Raw genomic sequence first — 17,920 nt, forward strand, 5'->3', positions numbered from 1 at the left:
AATTTATTACAAAGGGATTTGGAGAAGCTGGAGGCTTTGGCAGAGAGATTGCAATTAAAGTTTAATGTAAATAAATGTAAGGTTATGCATTTGGGCCATAGAAATAATAAGTACAGTCATGTGCTAAATAAAACAATGGGTAAAACGGCTTCTAAAAGGGGGGGGGGGGGTATTGGTGGACAGTAAACTCAACTTTAGTGATCAGTGCCAGGCAGCGGCTGCCAAGACTAATAAAATAATGGGATGCATCAAAAGCGGTATAGATGCTAAAGATAGAACATAGTTTTGCCTCTTTATAAATCACTGGTCAGACCACACATGGAATACTGTGTACAGTTTTGGGCACCGGTATATAAGAAGGACACAGCTGAACTGGAGCGAGTGCAGAGGAGGGCAACAAAGGTCATTAAGGGAATGGGTGGGTTACAGTACCAGGACAGGTTATCAAGCTTGGGGTTATTTACGCTAAAAAAAGACGTCTTAGGGGCGATCTGATCACAATGTACAAATATACGGACAGAACAGAGATCTTTGTAGTGATCTTTTTACTCCTAGGTCTGTAACCATGACAAGGGGGCATCCTCTACGTCTAGAGGAAAGAAGATTTTATCATCAGCATCGACGCGGGTTCTTTACTGTACGAGCGGTAAGACTGTGGAACTCTCTGCCACATGATGTTGTCATGGCCGATTCATTAAAGTTAAAGTTCAAGGGAGGCCTGGATGCTTTTCTTGAAAATTATAATATTACAAGTTATGGGCATTAGATTTCATGTGATAGGATGGTGATTCAGGAATTATTCTGATTGCCATATTGGAGTCTGGAAGGATTTTTTCTTCCTGTGATGGCACACGGTAGAGTTTCTGTAAGTCGACCTTAATGGACTCTTGTCTTTTTTCAACCATATTAACTATGTATTTTTTTTACAAGCAGAAGATAGTTACTATGGTCCTTTAAACAGTAGCGAAAGTAAACCAAGGCTGACTACACAGGGACCATAGAAATGCTTGCTTGGATAGGTGCCCCGGAAAAAGAAGCGTTTCACACATTTGCTATGTTTTTTATAATTTAATTATAAAAGTTTAGAGGTTTCTAGTTCTGCTGAATTAACAATAAAGACAGTCCTTAGAGAGCAGCAGTCAGTAAGTACAGCACAGTACAGTTCAGTTGTATCCAGGGACCGGTAACTTATGGCCTTCCTTGGCTTCAAAAAATGTATATGATAACATAATGTTCTCCACTCCTGCCATCCTTGGGTCTTCTGCAAACTCTGGGTCAATGAAAAAGAAAACTGGCATGTCCACCTCCTCATGTGGGTTTAGTCTCTGCTCCTCAAAGCAAAAGCACTGTCCAAAAGAACAAAAAAAAATTTAATAGTAGAAAATAAATCTTTGAATAAATTCTTGAAAAATATGGCATGAGGCTATCAAAACGTCGCATCTTGCCGCACTGTACACTTTTTCTACACTGTGTTTTCTTTGATGGAATAGAAGAACACAGATTTTTTTCACGTACAAAGCTGAGTGCTGCAGATTTTTCTTGGATGAATAAATTCTAAGTGATCCCGTCAACACTGTATTACAGTCAAAGACACAGAGGTTTTATAACCTGATCTATATTTACTAGCAAGCTTTACTTGCTTTACTCTTCATTTGCCTTACCTGAATTTTGTTAAAATATTGTCCGGCTTCATAGGGAATCACGTTGTAAGTAGAAATTCCTATAACTGGCTTGTCAGTAGAATTTTTTGCCTTGTAAAATGCTAATGCGGTTTCACCTGGAACTAACTGCAAGAGACAATAATGGAGTATATACATGATATACCATATAGCCTTCTCCACATACACACACATTTTTAAGCACTTCAATGTCACAGGCTTTAAATGTTATAACAAATGCTGTTAAAGTGTCACCTGTCACGAAAATAAACGTTTGACATGTCAAAATTTTTACTGATCGGGGTGTTCAGTGTTTAGATCCATGAGAGGAATGAGCAGAAAGAGCAGTGTAAAGAGATATGCCCCATAGACTTGCATTATGTGGCAGTATCCTCATGTGACACGGATGGGAGAGGAAAGAGCTAAGGGAGACTTCTCCGAGCTTGATCCCCCAATCAAAACTTTTGACAACTTTCTCCGACATGTCAAAAGTTTATTTTCATGGCAGCCCCTCTTTAAACACACTTTTCTGGTGTTTTACAGAGAAGCTTATTGGACAAAACTAAAAAAAGATGCCATATTCAGAGAGTGTGTTCTGCTATACTTAAAAAAAAAAAAAAAAAAAAAATTGCTGAAGCAACACACACACGCAGTTCCTGACATGGACACTGGTGGCAGTAGAGGGGTCATGTCACCCCTTACTGCTGCCTCTCAATGTTAAAATGTAAAGAAAAACCCCCCATAGGGTTCTGCCGCTCTTATATATGCCTGCGGACATTCCAGGTGCAAACTGTGCATTGCATAAAATCAGAAGAGGGGTGAAGGGGACGGGAATGAGATCTTTCTGAATAAAGAGAGTAGGGCCAATAGGTGGGTGCAAGCTCAGAGCTAACAGGTACAAGGGAGCTAGGTACATTGTTAGTTGGAAAAGTTCTCTGACACGCACCCATTGCTTGAAAGAACAATGACCATGGCAATCAAGTACTCTGTAAAAGGGAGGCTTCATGATATCTCTGTACTCCCCAGAAGACCAATCTCACCACTGCTTTTATGCAGGTACATAAGGGAATACAATACCCTGGCTGGTGAGGTGGCCCACACAAGCTGGTCAAGTCCCTGAAACTTGGAAAAATTTAGAAGGGAGTTTAAAGGGGTTGTCCAGCGAAAATCTTTTTCTTTTAAATCAACTGGTGCCAGAAAGTTATATAGATTTGTCTTCCAGTACTTATTAGCTGCTGTATGTACTGCAGGAAATGTTTTATTTTCAGCCTGACACACTGCTCTCTGCTGACATCTCTGGCCAAGACAGGAACTCTGTCTCAGCTTTCTATGAATTGCCATAGAAAACCTCCCCTGCTCTGGACAGTTCCTGTCTCAGTCAGAGGTGTCAACAGAGAGCACTGTGTCAGGCTGAAAATAAAACATTTCCTGCAGGACATACAGCTGCTGATAAGTGTGGGAAGACTATATAACTCTGACACCAGTTGATATGAAGGAAAATAATTTTCCTTGGACAACCCCTTTAACAGGGAAAGTCTGGATAAGGAAAGTACATCAAACCAAAGCAGGCCAGCCCTGACACTACACAACCGCAAAACGTTATGAGTACAAGCTCTGGTGGGAGCCAAACTCCCAACCAACCAGCAGGACTGGGATGACTCCTGCAGGCCTGTATGTACAGGGGCAGGTCAGGAGACATTCAGCTGTCTGGTTCCAGTAGACAGGACTCCATAAAAGTCTTAGCTGGCAAAACCCAATGAAGATAAGTGCGCAAATTCTCTTTGTTGCAACCAATCACAGCACAGCTTTTATATATTAATAAGCTCTGGTAAAATGAAAGCTGAGCTGCGATTGGTTGCTGTGGACAACCAAGAGAATCTTACTATAAGACAGTGTGATAAGTCCCCCCCCACCTCGGTGGTCCTCTGCGGGGCCCCCACTCAGGACAATATGGATTGTGCTGCCTGGTTCCAAACACTCACATAGATCTCTGTCTGCTGAGGTCTGAAGTTCCAGTGTAGACTGGCGTGGACGTCCGCATTGAAGGTGATTTTGATGATACGATCCTTCACAGGCTCCATAGACTCAATCTGCTCCGAACTGTGTCCAGCGACTGCCGTCCCGCCAAGTCCCGTGGCCTGAAAGAGTGTATAGTATACAGATAAGAGCACACAGTATATACAGATGACAGTAAAGGGGCACACGGTATATAGTATATACAGATGACAGTACAGAGCCACACAGCATATATGATGGGTATATAGTATACACAAGTGACAGTACATGGTCACACAGTATATATGATGGGTATATAGTATATACAGATACAGGTGACAGTACAGGGGCACACGGTATATATGATGATATATACAGGTGACAGTACAGGTGCAGACAGTATATATGATTGGTATATAGTATATACAGGCGACAGTACAGGGGCACATGGTATATATGATGGGTTTATAGTATATACAGGTGACAGTACAGGGGCACATGGTATATATGATGGGTATATACCAGGGCTGTGAAGTCGGAGTAGGAGCTAGTTTTGGCTGGAGTCGGGAAAAAATGTACCGACTCAGCTTTAAAAAAAATCTTAAAAAAATGTAGAATTGAAATTTGATATGAATTTTACAAGTTTTGCTCATGAATATATATTACTAGAAAATGTACCCGGCGCTGCCCAGGTATAAAGTGTCAGTGTGTTAATTAGATTTGTTCTAAGGTGCCCAGGAGGCCAAGCTAAAGGTATTGTTTCATCTGAGTTAATCAGTGGAATTAGTGTATACCTGTAGTGCATAGTTGGAGGGGTTCTGTATACCCACAATGTATAGTTTTTAGGGGTCTCGCATATCTGTAGTGCATAGTTGGGGGGGCTGTATACCTATAGTGTATAGTTGGGGGGGTCCTGTATACCTGTAGTGTGTAGTTGGGGGGGCTGTATACCTGTAGTGTATAGTTGAGGGAGGTCCTGTATACCTGCAGTGTACAGTTGGTTAAGGTCCTGTATACCTGTACTGTATAGTTCGGGGGTCCTGTATACCTGTAGTATATAGTTGGTGCTGTATACCTGTAATGTATAGTTGGTGGAGGTCTTGTTTACCTGTAGTTTACAGTTTAAGGGTCCTGGATACCTGTAGTGTATAATTGGTGGAGGTCTTGTATACCTGTAGTATATAGTTCAGGGGTCCTGTATACCTGTAGTGCATAGTTTGAGGGTCCTGTTTAACTGTAGTATAGAGTTGGTGGGGTCCTGTATACCTGTAGTATATAGTTGGTGAAGGTCCCGTGCACCTGTAGTGTATAGTTTTGGGGTCCTGTATACCTGCAGGGTCGTATTTACCATTAGGCACCCATGGTCTGGTGCGTAGGGTAGCACCTTGCAGAGGGGCAGTACCCTCCCGTTCAAACTTGCCAGAAAATGGTGTCTTTTTGAGGGGGGTATGGCGGAATTGGTCTGGTCTGGTATAGTGGTGTTATCCAGTCAAAGTATGGCGGTATTGGTCAGGTCTGGTGTGGTGGTGTTCTCCAGTCACAGTGTGGCGGTATTGGTCAGGTCTGGTATAGTGGTGTTATCCAGTCACAGTATGGCGGTATTGGTCAGGTGTGGTATGGTGGTGTTATCCAGTTACAGTATGGCGGTATTGGTCAGGTCTGGTATAGCAGTTTTTTCCAGTCATAGTATGGTGGTATTGGTCAGGTGTGTTATGACAGTGTTACCCAGTCACAGTATGGTAGTATTGGTCAAGTCTGGTATAGCGGTGTTATCCAGTCACAGTATGGCGGTATTGGTCAGGTCTGGTGTGGCAGTGTTATCCAGTCACAGTATGGTGGTATTGGTCAGGTCTGGTATGGCGGTGTTATCCAGTCACGGTATGGTGGTATTGGTCAGGTCTGGTGTGGCGGTGTTATCCAGTCACGGTATGGTGGTATTCGTCAGGTCTGGTATGGCAGTGTTATCCAGTCACAGTATGGTGGTATTGGTCAGGTGTGGCAGTGTTATCCTGTCAATAGCGGTATTGGTCAGGTCTGGTATAGCAGTGTTATCCAGTCTCAGTATGGCGGTATTGGTCAGGTCTGATATGATGGTGTTATCCAGTCACAGTTTGGAGGTATTGGTCAGGTCTGGTGTGGCAGTGTTATCCAGTCACAGTATGGCGGTATTGGTCAGGTCTGGTGTGGCAGTGTTATCCAGTCACAGTATGGTGGTATTGGTTAGGTCTGGTGTGGCAGTGTTATCCAGTCTCAGTATGGTGGTATTGGTCAAGTCTGATATGATGGTGTTATCCAGTCACAGTTTTGCGGTATTGGTCAGGTCTAGTATGACAGTGTTATCCAGCACAGTATGGCGGTATTGGTCAGGTCTGGTGTGGCCGTGTTACCCAGTCACAGTTTGGTATACCTGTAGTGCCCTGTATATACATGTACTGTATAGATGGAGTAGGGATATGCCCGGATTTGCATGTGTCCTACATGTGTCCAATTTTATGTTTGTCGCATTGATGTGAATTATCTTGACAACAATTCTATAACTTTATATGATGTTGATTTACTAATATTCTCTCTTGTCTTGTTATTTATAGATGATATCACAATGAAATACGGGAGAACATCTCACTGCTGGGAAGCTGGAGCAAAGCATTTTCTTTCTGAACCTTGGCTAGACACAGCGATTGTTTTCTTCATAATAACGCACGGCATACCCGGGATGTGGCCAACCACAAATCTTGACCTGGAGAGGTCTAGTTGAACAAGCTGGAGAATACATGATATCAACAGGTACTTACCTGGAAATAGTGGATATCCGGCGAGTCAATAATACAAATAATGCTATGATGCTAGCAATCGGCCTAGATTCCCGTATGGGTCCCTGCCGCTATGTGTGTACTATAGGCTATAACGGGAATCTCCCATAGTGGAGGGTAGTGGCAGTATCCCCACCACGCCTAATTTTGAACAATCCGATTTCTACTCTCCTTGCTCCTACAAATAGTACCGCAGTGAGTGGACTCCGATGTGTTTCATTTACAATAATATTGGTTATTGTTTCAAGTATCAATTTTTTCACATCACTGACTGCACCTTATATTGGACTTGGTTCACATTCACGCTAGAAGCGTGTTAGATACGCTCGAAAAATCCCGAACTAAAATCACGGACACTACACACACCCATGAGGTGTGTCTGAATGGACACGTCACGATGTTTGAACTTAATTGACATGTATCTGCACCTATGAAATGACACTTGTTTAATGAATGCACATGTATTTAATGGAGGTTGTTGTCACTACGGTTATGCTTGAAAATGGCGGTAACTGACTGCCGAAACGTTGCATCATAACCTGTTTGCTGTGCTGCGCACTGATGAAATTTTGCAATAAAAAACACTAACTTAATTCTTTGGAGTGCCGGGATATACTTTTGAACTGTACATGTACTGTATAGATGGAGTAGGGGCTCCTGTATATACATGTACTGTATAGATGGAGTAGGGGCTCCTGTATATACATGTACTGTATAGATGGAGTAGGGGCTCCTGTATATACATGTACTGTATAGATGGAGTAGGGGCTCCTGTATATACATGTACTGTATAGATGGAGCAGGGGGCTCCTGTATATACATGTACTGTATAGATGGAGCAGGGGGCTCCTGTATATACATGTACTGTATAAATGGAGCAGGGGGCTCCTGTATATACATGTACTGTATAGATGGAGCAGGGGGCTCCTGTATATACATGTACTGTATAGATGGAGTAGGGGGCCCTGTATATACATGTACTGTATAGATGGAGTAGGGGGCCCTGTATATACATGTACTGTATAGATGGAGTAGGGGGCCCTGTATATACATGTACTGTATAGATGGAGTAGGGGGCCCTGTATATACATGTACTGTATGGATGGAGTAGGGGGTCCTGTATATACATGTAATGTATAGATGGAGTAGGGGGCCCTGTATATACATGTACTGTATAGATGGAGTAGGGGGCCCTGTATATACATGTACTGTATAGATGGAGTAGGGGGCCCTGTATATACATGTACTGTATAGATGGAGTAGGGGGGCCTGTATATATATGTATTGTATAGATGGAGTAGGGGGTCCTGTATATACATGTACTGTATAGATGGAGTAGGGGGTCCTGTATATATATATGTACTGTATAGATGGAGTAGGGGGTCCTGTATATACATGTAATGTATAGATGAAGTAGGGGGCCCTGTATATACATGTACTGTATAGATGGAGTAGGGGGCCCTGTATATACATGTACTGTATAGATGGAGTAGGGGGCCCTGTATATACATGTACTGTATAGATGGAGTAGGGGGCCCTGTATATACATGTACTGTATAGATGGAGTAGGAGGTCCTGTATATACATGTACTGTATAGATGGAGTAGTGGGTCCTGTATACATGTACTGTATAGATGGAGTAGGGGGTCCTGTATATACATGTACTGTATAGATGGAGTAGGGGGCCCTGTATATACATGTACTGTATAGATGGAGTAGGGGGTCCTGTATATACATGTACTGTATAGATGGAGTAGGGGGCCCTGTATATACATGTACTGTATAGATGGAGTAGGGGGCCCTGTATATACATGTACTGTATAGATGGAGTAGGGGGTCTACCACTTATTTCTGTGGATGTTGTGAGGCAGCTTCCCTAGCAACCATTGCTCCCTGTGAAAATGAAAGCAGTAATCCTATTGGTTGCTAAGGCTCCAACTGCCGTCTCTGCTGCAGCTAATTATATCACCTGTGTGTGCAGTGAGATTTTCCCATTCATCTCTATGGGGCGCCTCTCTTTCCCCTCCCCCTCCCCTCCTGTACATCTGGCGGGGACGGGACCTTCGCAATAACCTTCCCGGGCACCCAATGTATCTGTGTGCCAAATTTGGGGTCAAAAGGTTCAGGCGTTTGGAAGTCTATAGAGGACAGACAGACAGACTTTCATTTTTATGATATAGATGAGCAACATTCTAATAGATCACTGGCTCTATTACATAAGGGTGGTCGGGGAAAAGTTGTCGGTCACTATTTGGCAGTTTGTTTCTGAGCTGGAAGAGTCCATTGTGTGGGGGGAGATCTGTGATGTTCTCTTCCTGGATGCTGGATGACTGTATATGAGCAGCAGTGTAATATGAAGATATCCTGTGTAATATAGAGGAGGAGAAGACATCGGTAGTGTAGCAGTAACCTCTGTCCCCAGTGGGGTGTTTTCTCTCTCGGAGAAGATTGTGTGTTTTTCTTGAGTGTTGTATGGCTGCAGCAGGCTGTGTGTGTGGGGGGGGTGCTTGTGCTCTGGCTGCAGTAGGCTGTGTGTGCGCTATGGCTGCAGCAGGCTGTGTATATGTGTGCGAGAGAGAGTGTGTGTGTGTGTGTGTGTGTGTGTGTGTGTGTGTGTGTGCGTGCGCGCTATGGCTGTAGCAGGCTGTGTAGGTGTGTGTGCGCTATGGCTGCAGCAGGCTGTGTAGGTGTGTGTGCGCTATGGCTGCAGCAGGCTGTGTGTGTGTGCGCTATGGCCGCAGCAGGCTGTGTGTATGTGTGCGAGAGTGTGTGTGTGTTCGCGCTATGGCTGCAGCAGGCTGTGTAGGTGTGTGTGCGCTATGGCCGCAGCAGGCTGTGTAGGTGTGTGCGCGCTATGGCCGCAGCAGGCTGTGTAGGTGTGTGTGTGCTATGGCCGCAGCAGGCTGTGTAGGTGTGTGTGTGCTATGGCCGCAGCAGGCTGTGTAGGTGTGTGTGTGCGCTATGGCCGCAGCAGGCTGTGTAGGTGTGTGTGTGCGCTATGGCCGCAGCAGGCTGTGTGTGTGTGTGTGTGCGCGCGCTATGGCTGCAGCAGGCTGTGTGTGTGTGTGACCCCACAGTGACCTTCTATATCACTATGTGTGACCCCTCTCTATATCACTATGTGTGACCCCCTGTATATCACTATGGCTGACCTCTATATTACAGGGATCTGGCATTGTTAGCAGTGTTTCTTTAAGTATGGTGAATATTTAGTTAGAAACAGAAGATTGTCAGCAGGAAAGACCACCTGCTCCATCTAGTCTAGTTGTGAGTTGTTCAGGACATGGAGGCTGGAGACTGTCTGAATCCACTGCACACAGAGAAGAATCTGCTTTATATACAGTATTCCTCATTCCCTCAGAAGTCGCCGCAGGATCATGTAGGACATTAGGGAGAAGCTGCTGAACCAGTGTGATAAATAGCTCCCCTGGTATATGACTGGCCATTTATGAAGGAGCAGGAGTCAAGAGTCGGTCCTGATAAAATTCAGGAGTCGGAGTTGGAGCTGGAGCTGCGGCTTACCGACTCCACAGCCCTGGGATATATAGATGATAGTACAGGGGTGCACGGTATATATGATGGGTATATACAGGTGACAGTACAGAGAGACATAGTATTAATAATGGGTGTATATATATATATCATATAGAGCAGCGGTCGGGTGTTACGCGGGGAAAGTTCCCCAAACTATGGTGCCCCTGTGTTTTGTTCCCCGGCAATGCGCAGCGATCAGTGGTGGATTATAATGTGGTGCGGATGCGTGGTGCGCTGCATCCAATCAACGTGTGCGCTACGGCCCGCCGCAGCGCACCACGGTCCCGGTCTCCGCTGATTGGAGGAGCACATCCGGGCCCTACGGGAGGCCAGAAGGGGGGGGAGAAAAGCAGGGGGGAGAAAAGCAGGGGGGAGAGAAGCAGGGGGGAGAGAAGCAGGGGGGAGAGAAGCAGGGGGGAGAGAAGCAGGGGGGAGAGAAGCAGGGGGGAGAGAAGCAGGGGGGAGAGAAGCAGGGGGGAGAGAAGCAGGGGGGAGAGAAGCAGGGGGGAGAGAAGCAGGGGGGAGAGAAGCAGGGGGGAGAGAAGCAGGGGGGAGAAGTATGGTGGAGAGAAGCACAGGAGAGAAGCAGGGGGGAGAAGTATGGTGGAGAGAAGCACAGGAGAGAAGCAGGGGGGAGAAGTATGGTGGAGAGAAGCACAGGAGAGAAGCAGGGGGGAGAAGTATGGTGGAGAGAAGCACAGGAGAGAAGCAGGGGGGAGAAGTATGGTGGAGAGAAGCACAGGAGAGAAGCATGGTGGAGAAGTATGGTGGAGAGAAGCACAGGAGAGAAGCATGGTGGAGAGAAGCATGGTGGAGAGAAGCACAGGAGAGAAGCAGGGGGGAGAGAAGCATGGTGGAGAGAAGCACAGGAGAGAAGCAGGGGGGAGAGAAGTATGGTGGAGAGAAGCACAGGAGAGAAGCAGGGGGGAGAGAAGTATGGTGGAGACAAGCACAGGAGAGAAGCAGGGGGGAGAGAAGTATGGTGGAGACAAGCACAGGAGAGAAGCAGGGGGGAGAGAAGTATTGTGGAGAGAAGCACAGGAGAGAAGCAGGGGGGAGAGAAGTATGGTGGAGAGAAGCACAGAAGAGAAGTAGGGGGGAGAAGTATGGTGGAGAGAAGCACAGGGGGGAGAAGAAAACAGGCCCAGGTTTCACACTCAGTGCGTATAAATACATATAGAATCTATATTATTAACTATATGTATAATATGTACTGTTTTAGTGCCATTTTGGTTGGTGGTGTGCCCCGGGATTTTTTAAGTATAAAAAGTGTGCCGCGGCTCAAAAAAGGTTGAAAATCACAGATATAGAGTGTATACCTGGCAGTAGAGCCGGTACAGGGGCACATGGTGTATATGATGGGTATATAGTATATCATACAGTGTATACCTGGCAGTAGAGGGGCACACAGTGTATATGATGGGTTTATAGTATATCACACAGTGTATATGATGGGTATATAGTGCATCATACAGTGTATACCTGGCAGTAGAGCCGGTAGAGGGGCACCGCAGCATAGGACATGCCCACCATACCCACAGCCGCAGCGGTCACGTAGGTCAGCACCGTCTTGTTCCGCGTTCTCCAGTCTTGTTGCTGTTGGTTTTGGCTCCTGAACCCTCGGCTCCCCCGGGGACAACATGTCGTCTGCCCCCGCAGAGCCCACAGCCCGGGACCCCGGCACCATGACCTCCACAGTAACATCCCGGCGCTGGTGACGGCGGGTCACGTGGTGCCAAGAAGTCACATCTCGCGATACTTTACTGTTTCATCTCCGTCTGGTCCGCACTCTGCAGTCTCTGAAGCGGGAGCTCAGCTGAGAGCGGAGGCGGCCGGAGAGGTGAGTGGAGAGGTGAGTGGAGAGGCGGGTGTGTACGGTGCGCTGAGAACTACCTGAGGTCTGTAATGGCTATGTAGTTATTATCACATGACTGGAGACTGCAGAGCTGGAAATTACTCCAAAACATCTACCGGGCTGTTGTCTGTGTGCCAGGCCACGCGCATACCATGGCTACTGCGTACCAGGCCACGCCCACCTCTGCTCGCATTATATAACAGGTCACGCCCACCTCTGCTCATATATATATATATATATATATATATAACAGACCGTGTGTGTACCGTGCGCTGATATAATAGGCCACGCCCATACCATGGCTACTGCGTACCAGGCCACGCCCACCTCTGCTCGCATTATATAACAGGTCACGCCCACCTCTGCTCATATATATATATATATATATATATATATATATATATATATAACAGACCACGCCCATATCATGCCTAGTGTATACCAGGCCACGCGCACCTCTGCTGATTAGCTACAAGACCATGCCTATTCTGTGTCAGGCCACGCCCATGTGCCCTCCCATGTGTACTAGGCCCAGGAATTAGGGGGATAGCAGGATAATAGCTGGACATCTTGGTCCTTCTCCCCCAAAGTTTGTTTCTAGCCCTGTAACATGTCCCATTGTGTTGGTGGAGCGTGGAGGATTCCATCTGCCCCAGGGAAGACAATCAGCATGTGCGGGGTGTACTGGATCTGCAGGGATGGATAAGGATGAGAGGCACTCACCGTACACATTTACCAGAGGCACTCACCATATACATTTACCAGAGGCACTCACCATATACATTTACCAGAGGCACTCACTATACACATTTACCAGAGGCACTCACCATACACATTTTCCAGAGGCACTCACCATATACATTTACCAGTGGCACTCACCATACACATTTACCAGAGGCACTCACCATACACATTTACCAGAGGCACTCACCATATACATTTACCAGAGGCACTCACCATATACATTTACCAGAGGCGCTCACTATACACATTTACCAGAGGCACTCACCATACACATTTACCAGAGGCACTCACCATATACATTTACCAGAGGCGCTCACTATACACATTTACCAGAGGCAATCACCATACACATTTACCAGAGGCACTCACCATACACATTTACCAGTGGCACTCACCATACACATTTACCAGAGGCACTCACCATACACATTTACCAGAGGCACTCACCATACACATTTACCAGAGGCACTCACCATACACATTTACCAGAGGCACTCGCCATACACATTTACCAGAGGCGCACACTATACACATTTACCAGTGGCGCTCACCATACACATTTACCAGAGGCACTCACCATACACATTTACCAGAGGCACTCACCATACACATTTACCAGAGGCACTCACCATATACATTTACCAGAGGCGCTCACTATACACATTTACCAGTGGCACTCACCATACACATTTACCAGAGGCACTCACCATACACATTTACCAGTGGCACTCACCATACACATTTACCAGAGGCACTCACCATACACATTTACCAGAGGCACTCACCATACACATTTACCAGAGGCACTCACCATACACATTTACCAGAGGCACTCACCATACACATTTACCAGAGGCACTCACCATACACATTTACCAGAGGCACTCACCATACACATTTACCAGAGGCACTCACCATACACATTTACCAGCCAGCTGATGAGTGGATTACAAAGATAAGGAATCATTTCACTTAGTTATTACTGTAAATTCACTCATCCCTAAACTAGGCCGTCTATATGTACGTATGTACAATGTATCTGTACTGATTATATATATATATATATATATATATATACATATATATGTATGTATGTACAATGTATCTGAACTGTCTATATGTATTTATGTACAATGTATCTAGACTGTATATATATATATATATATATATATATATATATATATAAATGTGCAACATATCTGGACTGATATGTGTGTATGCACAATGTATCTGGAAGGTCTTCAGACCCCTTCACTCATGTTTTGGCACTCACCATATACATTTACCAGAGGCGCTCACTATACACATTTACCAGAGGCACTCACCATACACATTTTCCAGAGGCACTCACCATATACATTTACCAGTGGCACTCACCATACACATTTACCAGAGGCACTCACCATACACATTTACCAGAGGCACTCACCATACACATTTACCAGAGGCACTCACCATACACATTTACCAGAGGCACTCGCCATACACATTTACCAGAGGCACTCGCCATACACATTTACCAGAGGCGCACACTATACACATTTACCAGTGGCGCTCACCATACACATTTACCAGAGGCACTCACCATACACATTTACCAGAGGCACTCACCATACACATTTACCAGAGGCACTCACCATATACATTTACCAGAGGCGCTCACTATACACATTTACCAGTGGCACTCACCATACACATTTACCAGAGGCACTCACCATACACATTTACCAGTGGCACTCACCATACACATTTACCAGAGGCACTCACCATACACATTTACCAGAGGCACTCACCATACACATTTACCAGAGGCACTCACCATACACATTTACCAGAGGCACTCACCATACACATTTACCAGAGGCACTCACCATACACATTTACCAGAGGCACTCACCATACACATTTACCAGCCAGCTGATGAGTGGATTACAAAGATAAGGAATCATTTCACTTAGTTATTACTGTAAATTCACTCATCCCTAAACTAGGCCGTCTATATGTACGTATGTACAATGTATCTGTACTGATTATATATATATATATATATATATATATATATGTATGTATGTACAATGTATCTGAACTGTCTATATGTATTTATGTACAATGTATCTAGACTGTATATATATATATATATATATATATATATATATATATATATATAAATGTGCAACATATCTGGACTGATATGTGTGTATGCACAATGTATCTGGAAGGTCTTCAGACCCCTTCACTCATGTTTTGGCCTTGTGCTAAAATAAAAATAGTTTTGCCTAATATATGGGGGGGTGGGGGCAGCAAGCGGGGATGAGGCATACAGCAGTATATTATAGACAGTTATTATATTATTACAAACTATAGTATTTTATTGATTAAATATTTCCCCCTGTCCATCCAGGTCCAGTGTAAAAGCTTCATCATGTCCACTGCCATAGATATAAGGTAAGAGAAGTGTATGTGCTCCGTCCCAGGGAACGTCCCCAGCCACCAGCTGCATTATTGCTCTCTAACTCTCTGCCCCACAAGGCTTTCTGGGTCATCACAACCTCCCACCCCCTCTGTGCTTGTTTTTGTTGTCCATTGACCAGACATAACATCTGAATCTAGATCATTGATTGATTGTGGTTTGATGAGAAGCCCCGAAGCGGCGGCATGACCAGACCCCATAATATATGTGCTTAGACTTGTTTCAGATTTAAAGTGTATCTGTCGTATTTTTTGTTGTTGTTTCAGAAATCAATAGTCCAGGCAATTTTAAGAAACGTTGTAATTGGGTTTATTAGGCAAATATGCCATTATTTGCATTCAAAAAGACTTTCCCCAGGTCCCCCCCCCCCCCACACCTCTCTCACTCACTGCTCATTATCAGAAAATCTCGACTCTTTTACATCAGTCGAGCCCTGTGTAACCTATGGAGAGGGGAGGAGGGAGATTAGTTGCCAGCAGAGAACAAAAGATTACACAGCGGAACCTGTGTGAAAGCGTATTCAGAGGTTAGTGCTGACCTCAGAGGAGATAGCCTGGTGATGTAGCTGTAAATTAACTCTTTGTTGTCCTGTTTTGGTGCCTCATCTCCCTCCACCCCTCCCCTCTCCATAAAAGAATCATGAAGACAGGGGGGAGAGCTTCAAACTGCTTTTTCATGATAAAAATTCCTTTTTTTAGCTAATAAACCCAATTACAAAGTTTCTTAAAATCGTCAGGAGACCAATACCTCTTTATTTCAGAACACTCCACAACGATTAGAAATTCTATTTCAGGGGATTGTACAAATGTGGTAACTGCATATGTTACCTGTGTAGTTTATTTCTACTGTAATGTAGTTGCCGGGAATCCTTTGCAGTTTTATGGTGACTTTCCTCAAGTTATCACAAGTTGCCAAGGCGTTGCAGCAGCTGCAGATACAGTAAAGTAAATGTACAACAGTGCTGCATGCAGTCAATGTAGCATGTTGGATCACCCTTGGAAGTTGCAGGCTGCTTACTATTAACATTGCTGTAAATCAGTGTTGTTGCTTGTCATTTTCCTTTAAGTGAAGACTCGATTCAGACAATCTCCATTAAAAGAGAAACCAGCCTGGGCCTGAGCCTCATGGGAGGCATCAACACAGCAGAAGGACCATTCATCCAGATTAAGAAGGTTATTCCTGGTGGAGACTGTCACAAGGTCGGTATCCTCTCCCTCATACATCTCCGCTGCCTTGTCCGTGAAGTATAAGTGGTATAGATGTTTGTATATAGTAGCACCAAATACATTTCAGTTTTTAGAGGTGACCTCTAGAGATGAACTAACCGGGTTCGAGTCCATCCGAACCCGAACGTTCGGTATTTGATTAGCTGGGGCTGCTGAACTTGGATAAAGCTCTAAGGTTGTCTGGAAAACATGGATACAGCCAATGACTATATCCATGTTTTCCACATAGCCTTAGGGCTTTATCCAACTTCAGCAGCCACCGCTAATCAAATGCCGAAAGTTCGGGTTCGGATCGACTCGAGCATGCTCCAGGTTCGCTCATCTCTAGTGACCTCCTTTTATCCCATCAGCAGGTCAGACAATCCGAACCTGTTGATAGATTCTAATAGAGCCAGGGACAGTAAGGATGAGGATACCTTTATTGTGTCTGTGCACCGTTATTCTAAAAATTTGTTTTATCAATAGGTAAATAAGGGCGTTCAGTGTACGAGGGCTCTTCCCACCTGTAGACGCTTACTAATAAAACTTTTTTTTTTTTTTTTTAGAACAATGGCGGAACACAGGGGTGTAATAAAAGTATCCTCATCCTCACTGTACTCTGCCCTATTAGAATCTAGCAGGTTGGGATCATCTAACCTGATAGATTCCCTTTAAGGGACTGGTTTTTAGCTTTCAGATGAATATACTGTTTATATATATTTTTTCTTTTTTTGAATTAGGATGGAAGATTAAGGCCTGGAGACAAGCTTGTGTCCGTGAATAAAGAACCAGTGCTTGGCGTGTCTTGCGAGGAAGCAAAAAGCATATTAAACAGAGTAAAATTAAGGTAGTGTGTTGTTGCATTTTGTTGCATGCTGCAAATATACAGTTGCTTTTCTACTCGCCTGTAATTCATCAGTAAAAGCTCTGTTAAAGGGGGTGTCCAGTGAAAATCTTTTTCCTTCAAATCAACCGGTTTCAAAAAGTTATATAGATTTGTAATTTACTTCTATTTAAAAATCACAAGTCTTTCCATACTTATCAACTGCTGTATGTCCTGCAGGAAATGTTTTCTTTTCAATCTGACACAGTGCTCTCTGTTGCCACCTCTGCCTGAGACATGAACTGTCCAGAGCAGGAAAGGCTTTCTATGGGGATGATCTGCTCTGGACATTTCCGGAAGTGGACAGAGGTGGCAGCAGAGAGCAATGTGTCAGACTGAAAAGAATACACCACTTCCTGCAGGACATACAGCAGCTGATAAGTATGGAAAGACTTGAGATTTTTAAATAGAAGTAAATTACAAATCTATATTAATTTCTTTAATATTTTATCTTGACAACCCCTTTAAGCAATTCCCAACTCATTTATACAAAAGGACATTACATAGCATTCACAGACCTCTAGTAGGCAGTGCCCAGCACAAGAGTACTGCAGTATCACCCCAGCGCAGTCTGTGAATAGAACAGAATAGCATTTATTGCTGATCCCAATGGATGTATTCAGGATTTTCTCATGGCTTGGGAATTAAAAAAAAAATTAATTATACCATCACACCTGGTCCACAGATTACTTCTGCAGTGACTAAATAATACCGTCATCCTGTTATTAAATACAAACCAGTATACACAGCCCAATATCACCAATAA

At 44.4% G+C, this 17,920-nt stretch overlaps 2 protein-coding genes across 4 annotated transcripts in view; one reads left to right on the forward strand and one right to left on the reverse strand.

The window, feature by feature from the left end:
• COX11 (cytochrome c oxidase copper chaperone COX11) lies at positions 1-11,862 on the reverse strand. Its single transcript, XM_069953626.1, has 4 exons — positions 11,480-11,862; positions 3,641-3,796; positions 1,662-1,787; positions 1-1,346 (listed from the first exon to the last, which is right to left on the reverse strand). The coding sequence occupies exons 1-4, from the start codon at positions 11,699-11,701 to the stop codon at positions 1,164-1,166; spliced, it is 687 nt and encodes a 228-aa protein (XP_069809727.1). The 5' UTR covers positions 11,702-11,862; the 3' UTR covers positions 1-1,163.
• STXBP4 (syntaxin binding protein 4) overlaps positions 11,607-17,920 on the forward strand; it is a 25,501-nt gene continuing 19,187 nt past the window's right edge. The window contains exons 1-4 of one of the 3 annotated variants that reach the window (XM_069953624.1): positions 11,607-11,849; positions 14,998-15,041; positions 16,133-16,265; positions 17,012-17,118. In XM_069953624.1, coding sequence (XP_069809725.1) covers positions 15,019-15,041; positions 16,133-16,265; positions 17,012-17,118 — 263 coding nt within the window. In that variant the 5' untranslated portion in view covers positions 11,607-11,849; positions 14,998-15,018. The remainder of the gene's footprint in view (positions 11,850-14,997; positions 15,042-16,132; positions 16,266-17,011; positions 17,119-17,920) is intronic. The other 2 variants (XM_069953623.1, XM_069953625.1) reach the window with 2 other exon arrangements.

Source organism: Dendropsophus ebraccatus, chromosome 14, assembly GCF_027789765.1.
Source record: "Dendropsophus ebraccatus isolate aDenEbr1 chromosome 14, aDenEbr1.pat, whole genome shotgun sequence".
Taxonomy (NCBI): Eukaryota; Metazoa; Chordata; class Amphibia; order Anura; family Hylidae; genus Dendropsophus; species Dendropsophus ebraccatus.

Coding starts and splice junctions, on each gene's coding strand:
- COX11 (XM_069953626.1), bottom strand. CDS start 11,701: ATGTTACTGTGGAGGTCATGGTGCCGGGGTCCCGGGCTGTGGGCTCTG. Junction 3,797..11,479: donor TCTACCGGCTCTACTGCCAG/GTATACACTGTA, acceptor ACACTCTTTCAG/GCCACGGGACTTGGCGGGAC. Junction 1,788..3,640: donor CTCAGCAGACAGAGATCTAT/GTGAGTGTTTGG, acceptor TGTCTCTTGCAG/TTAGTTCCAGGTGAAACCGC.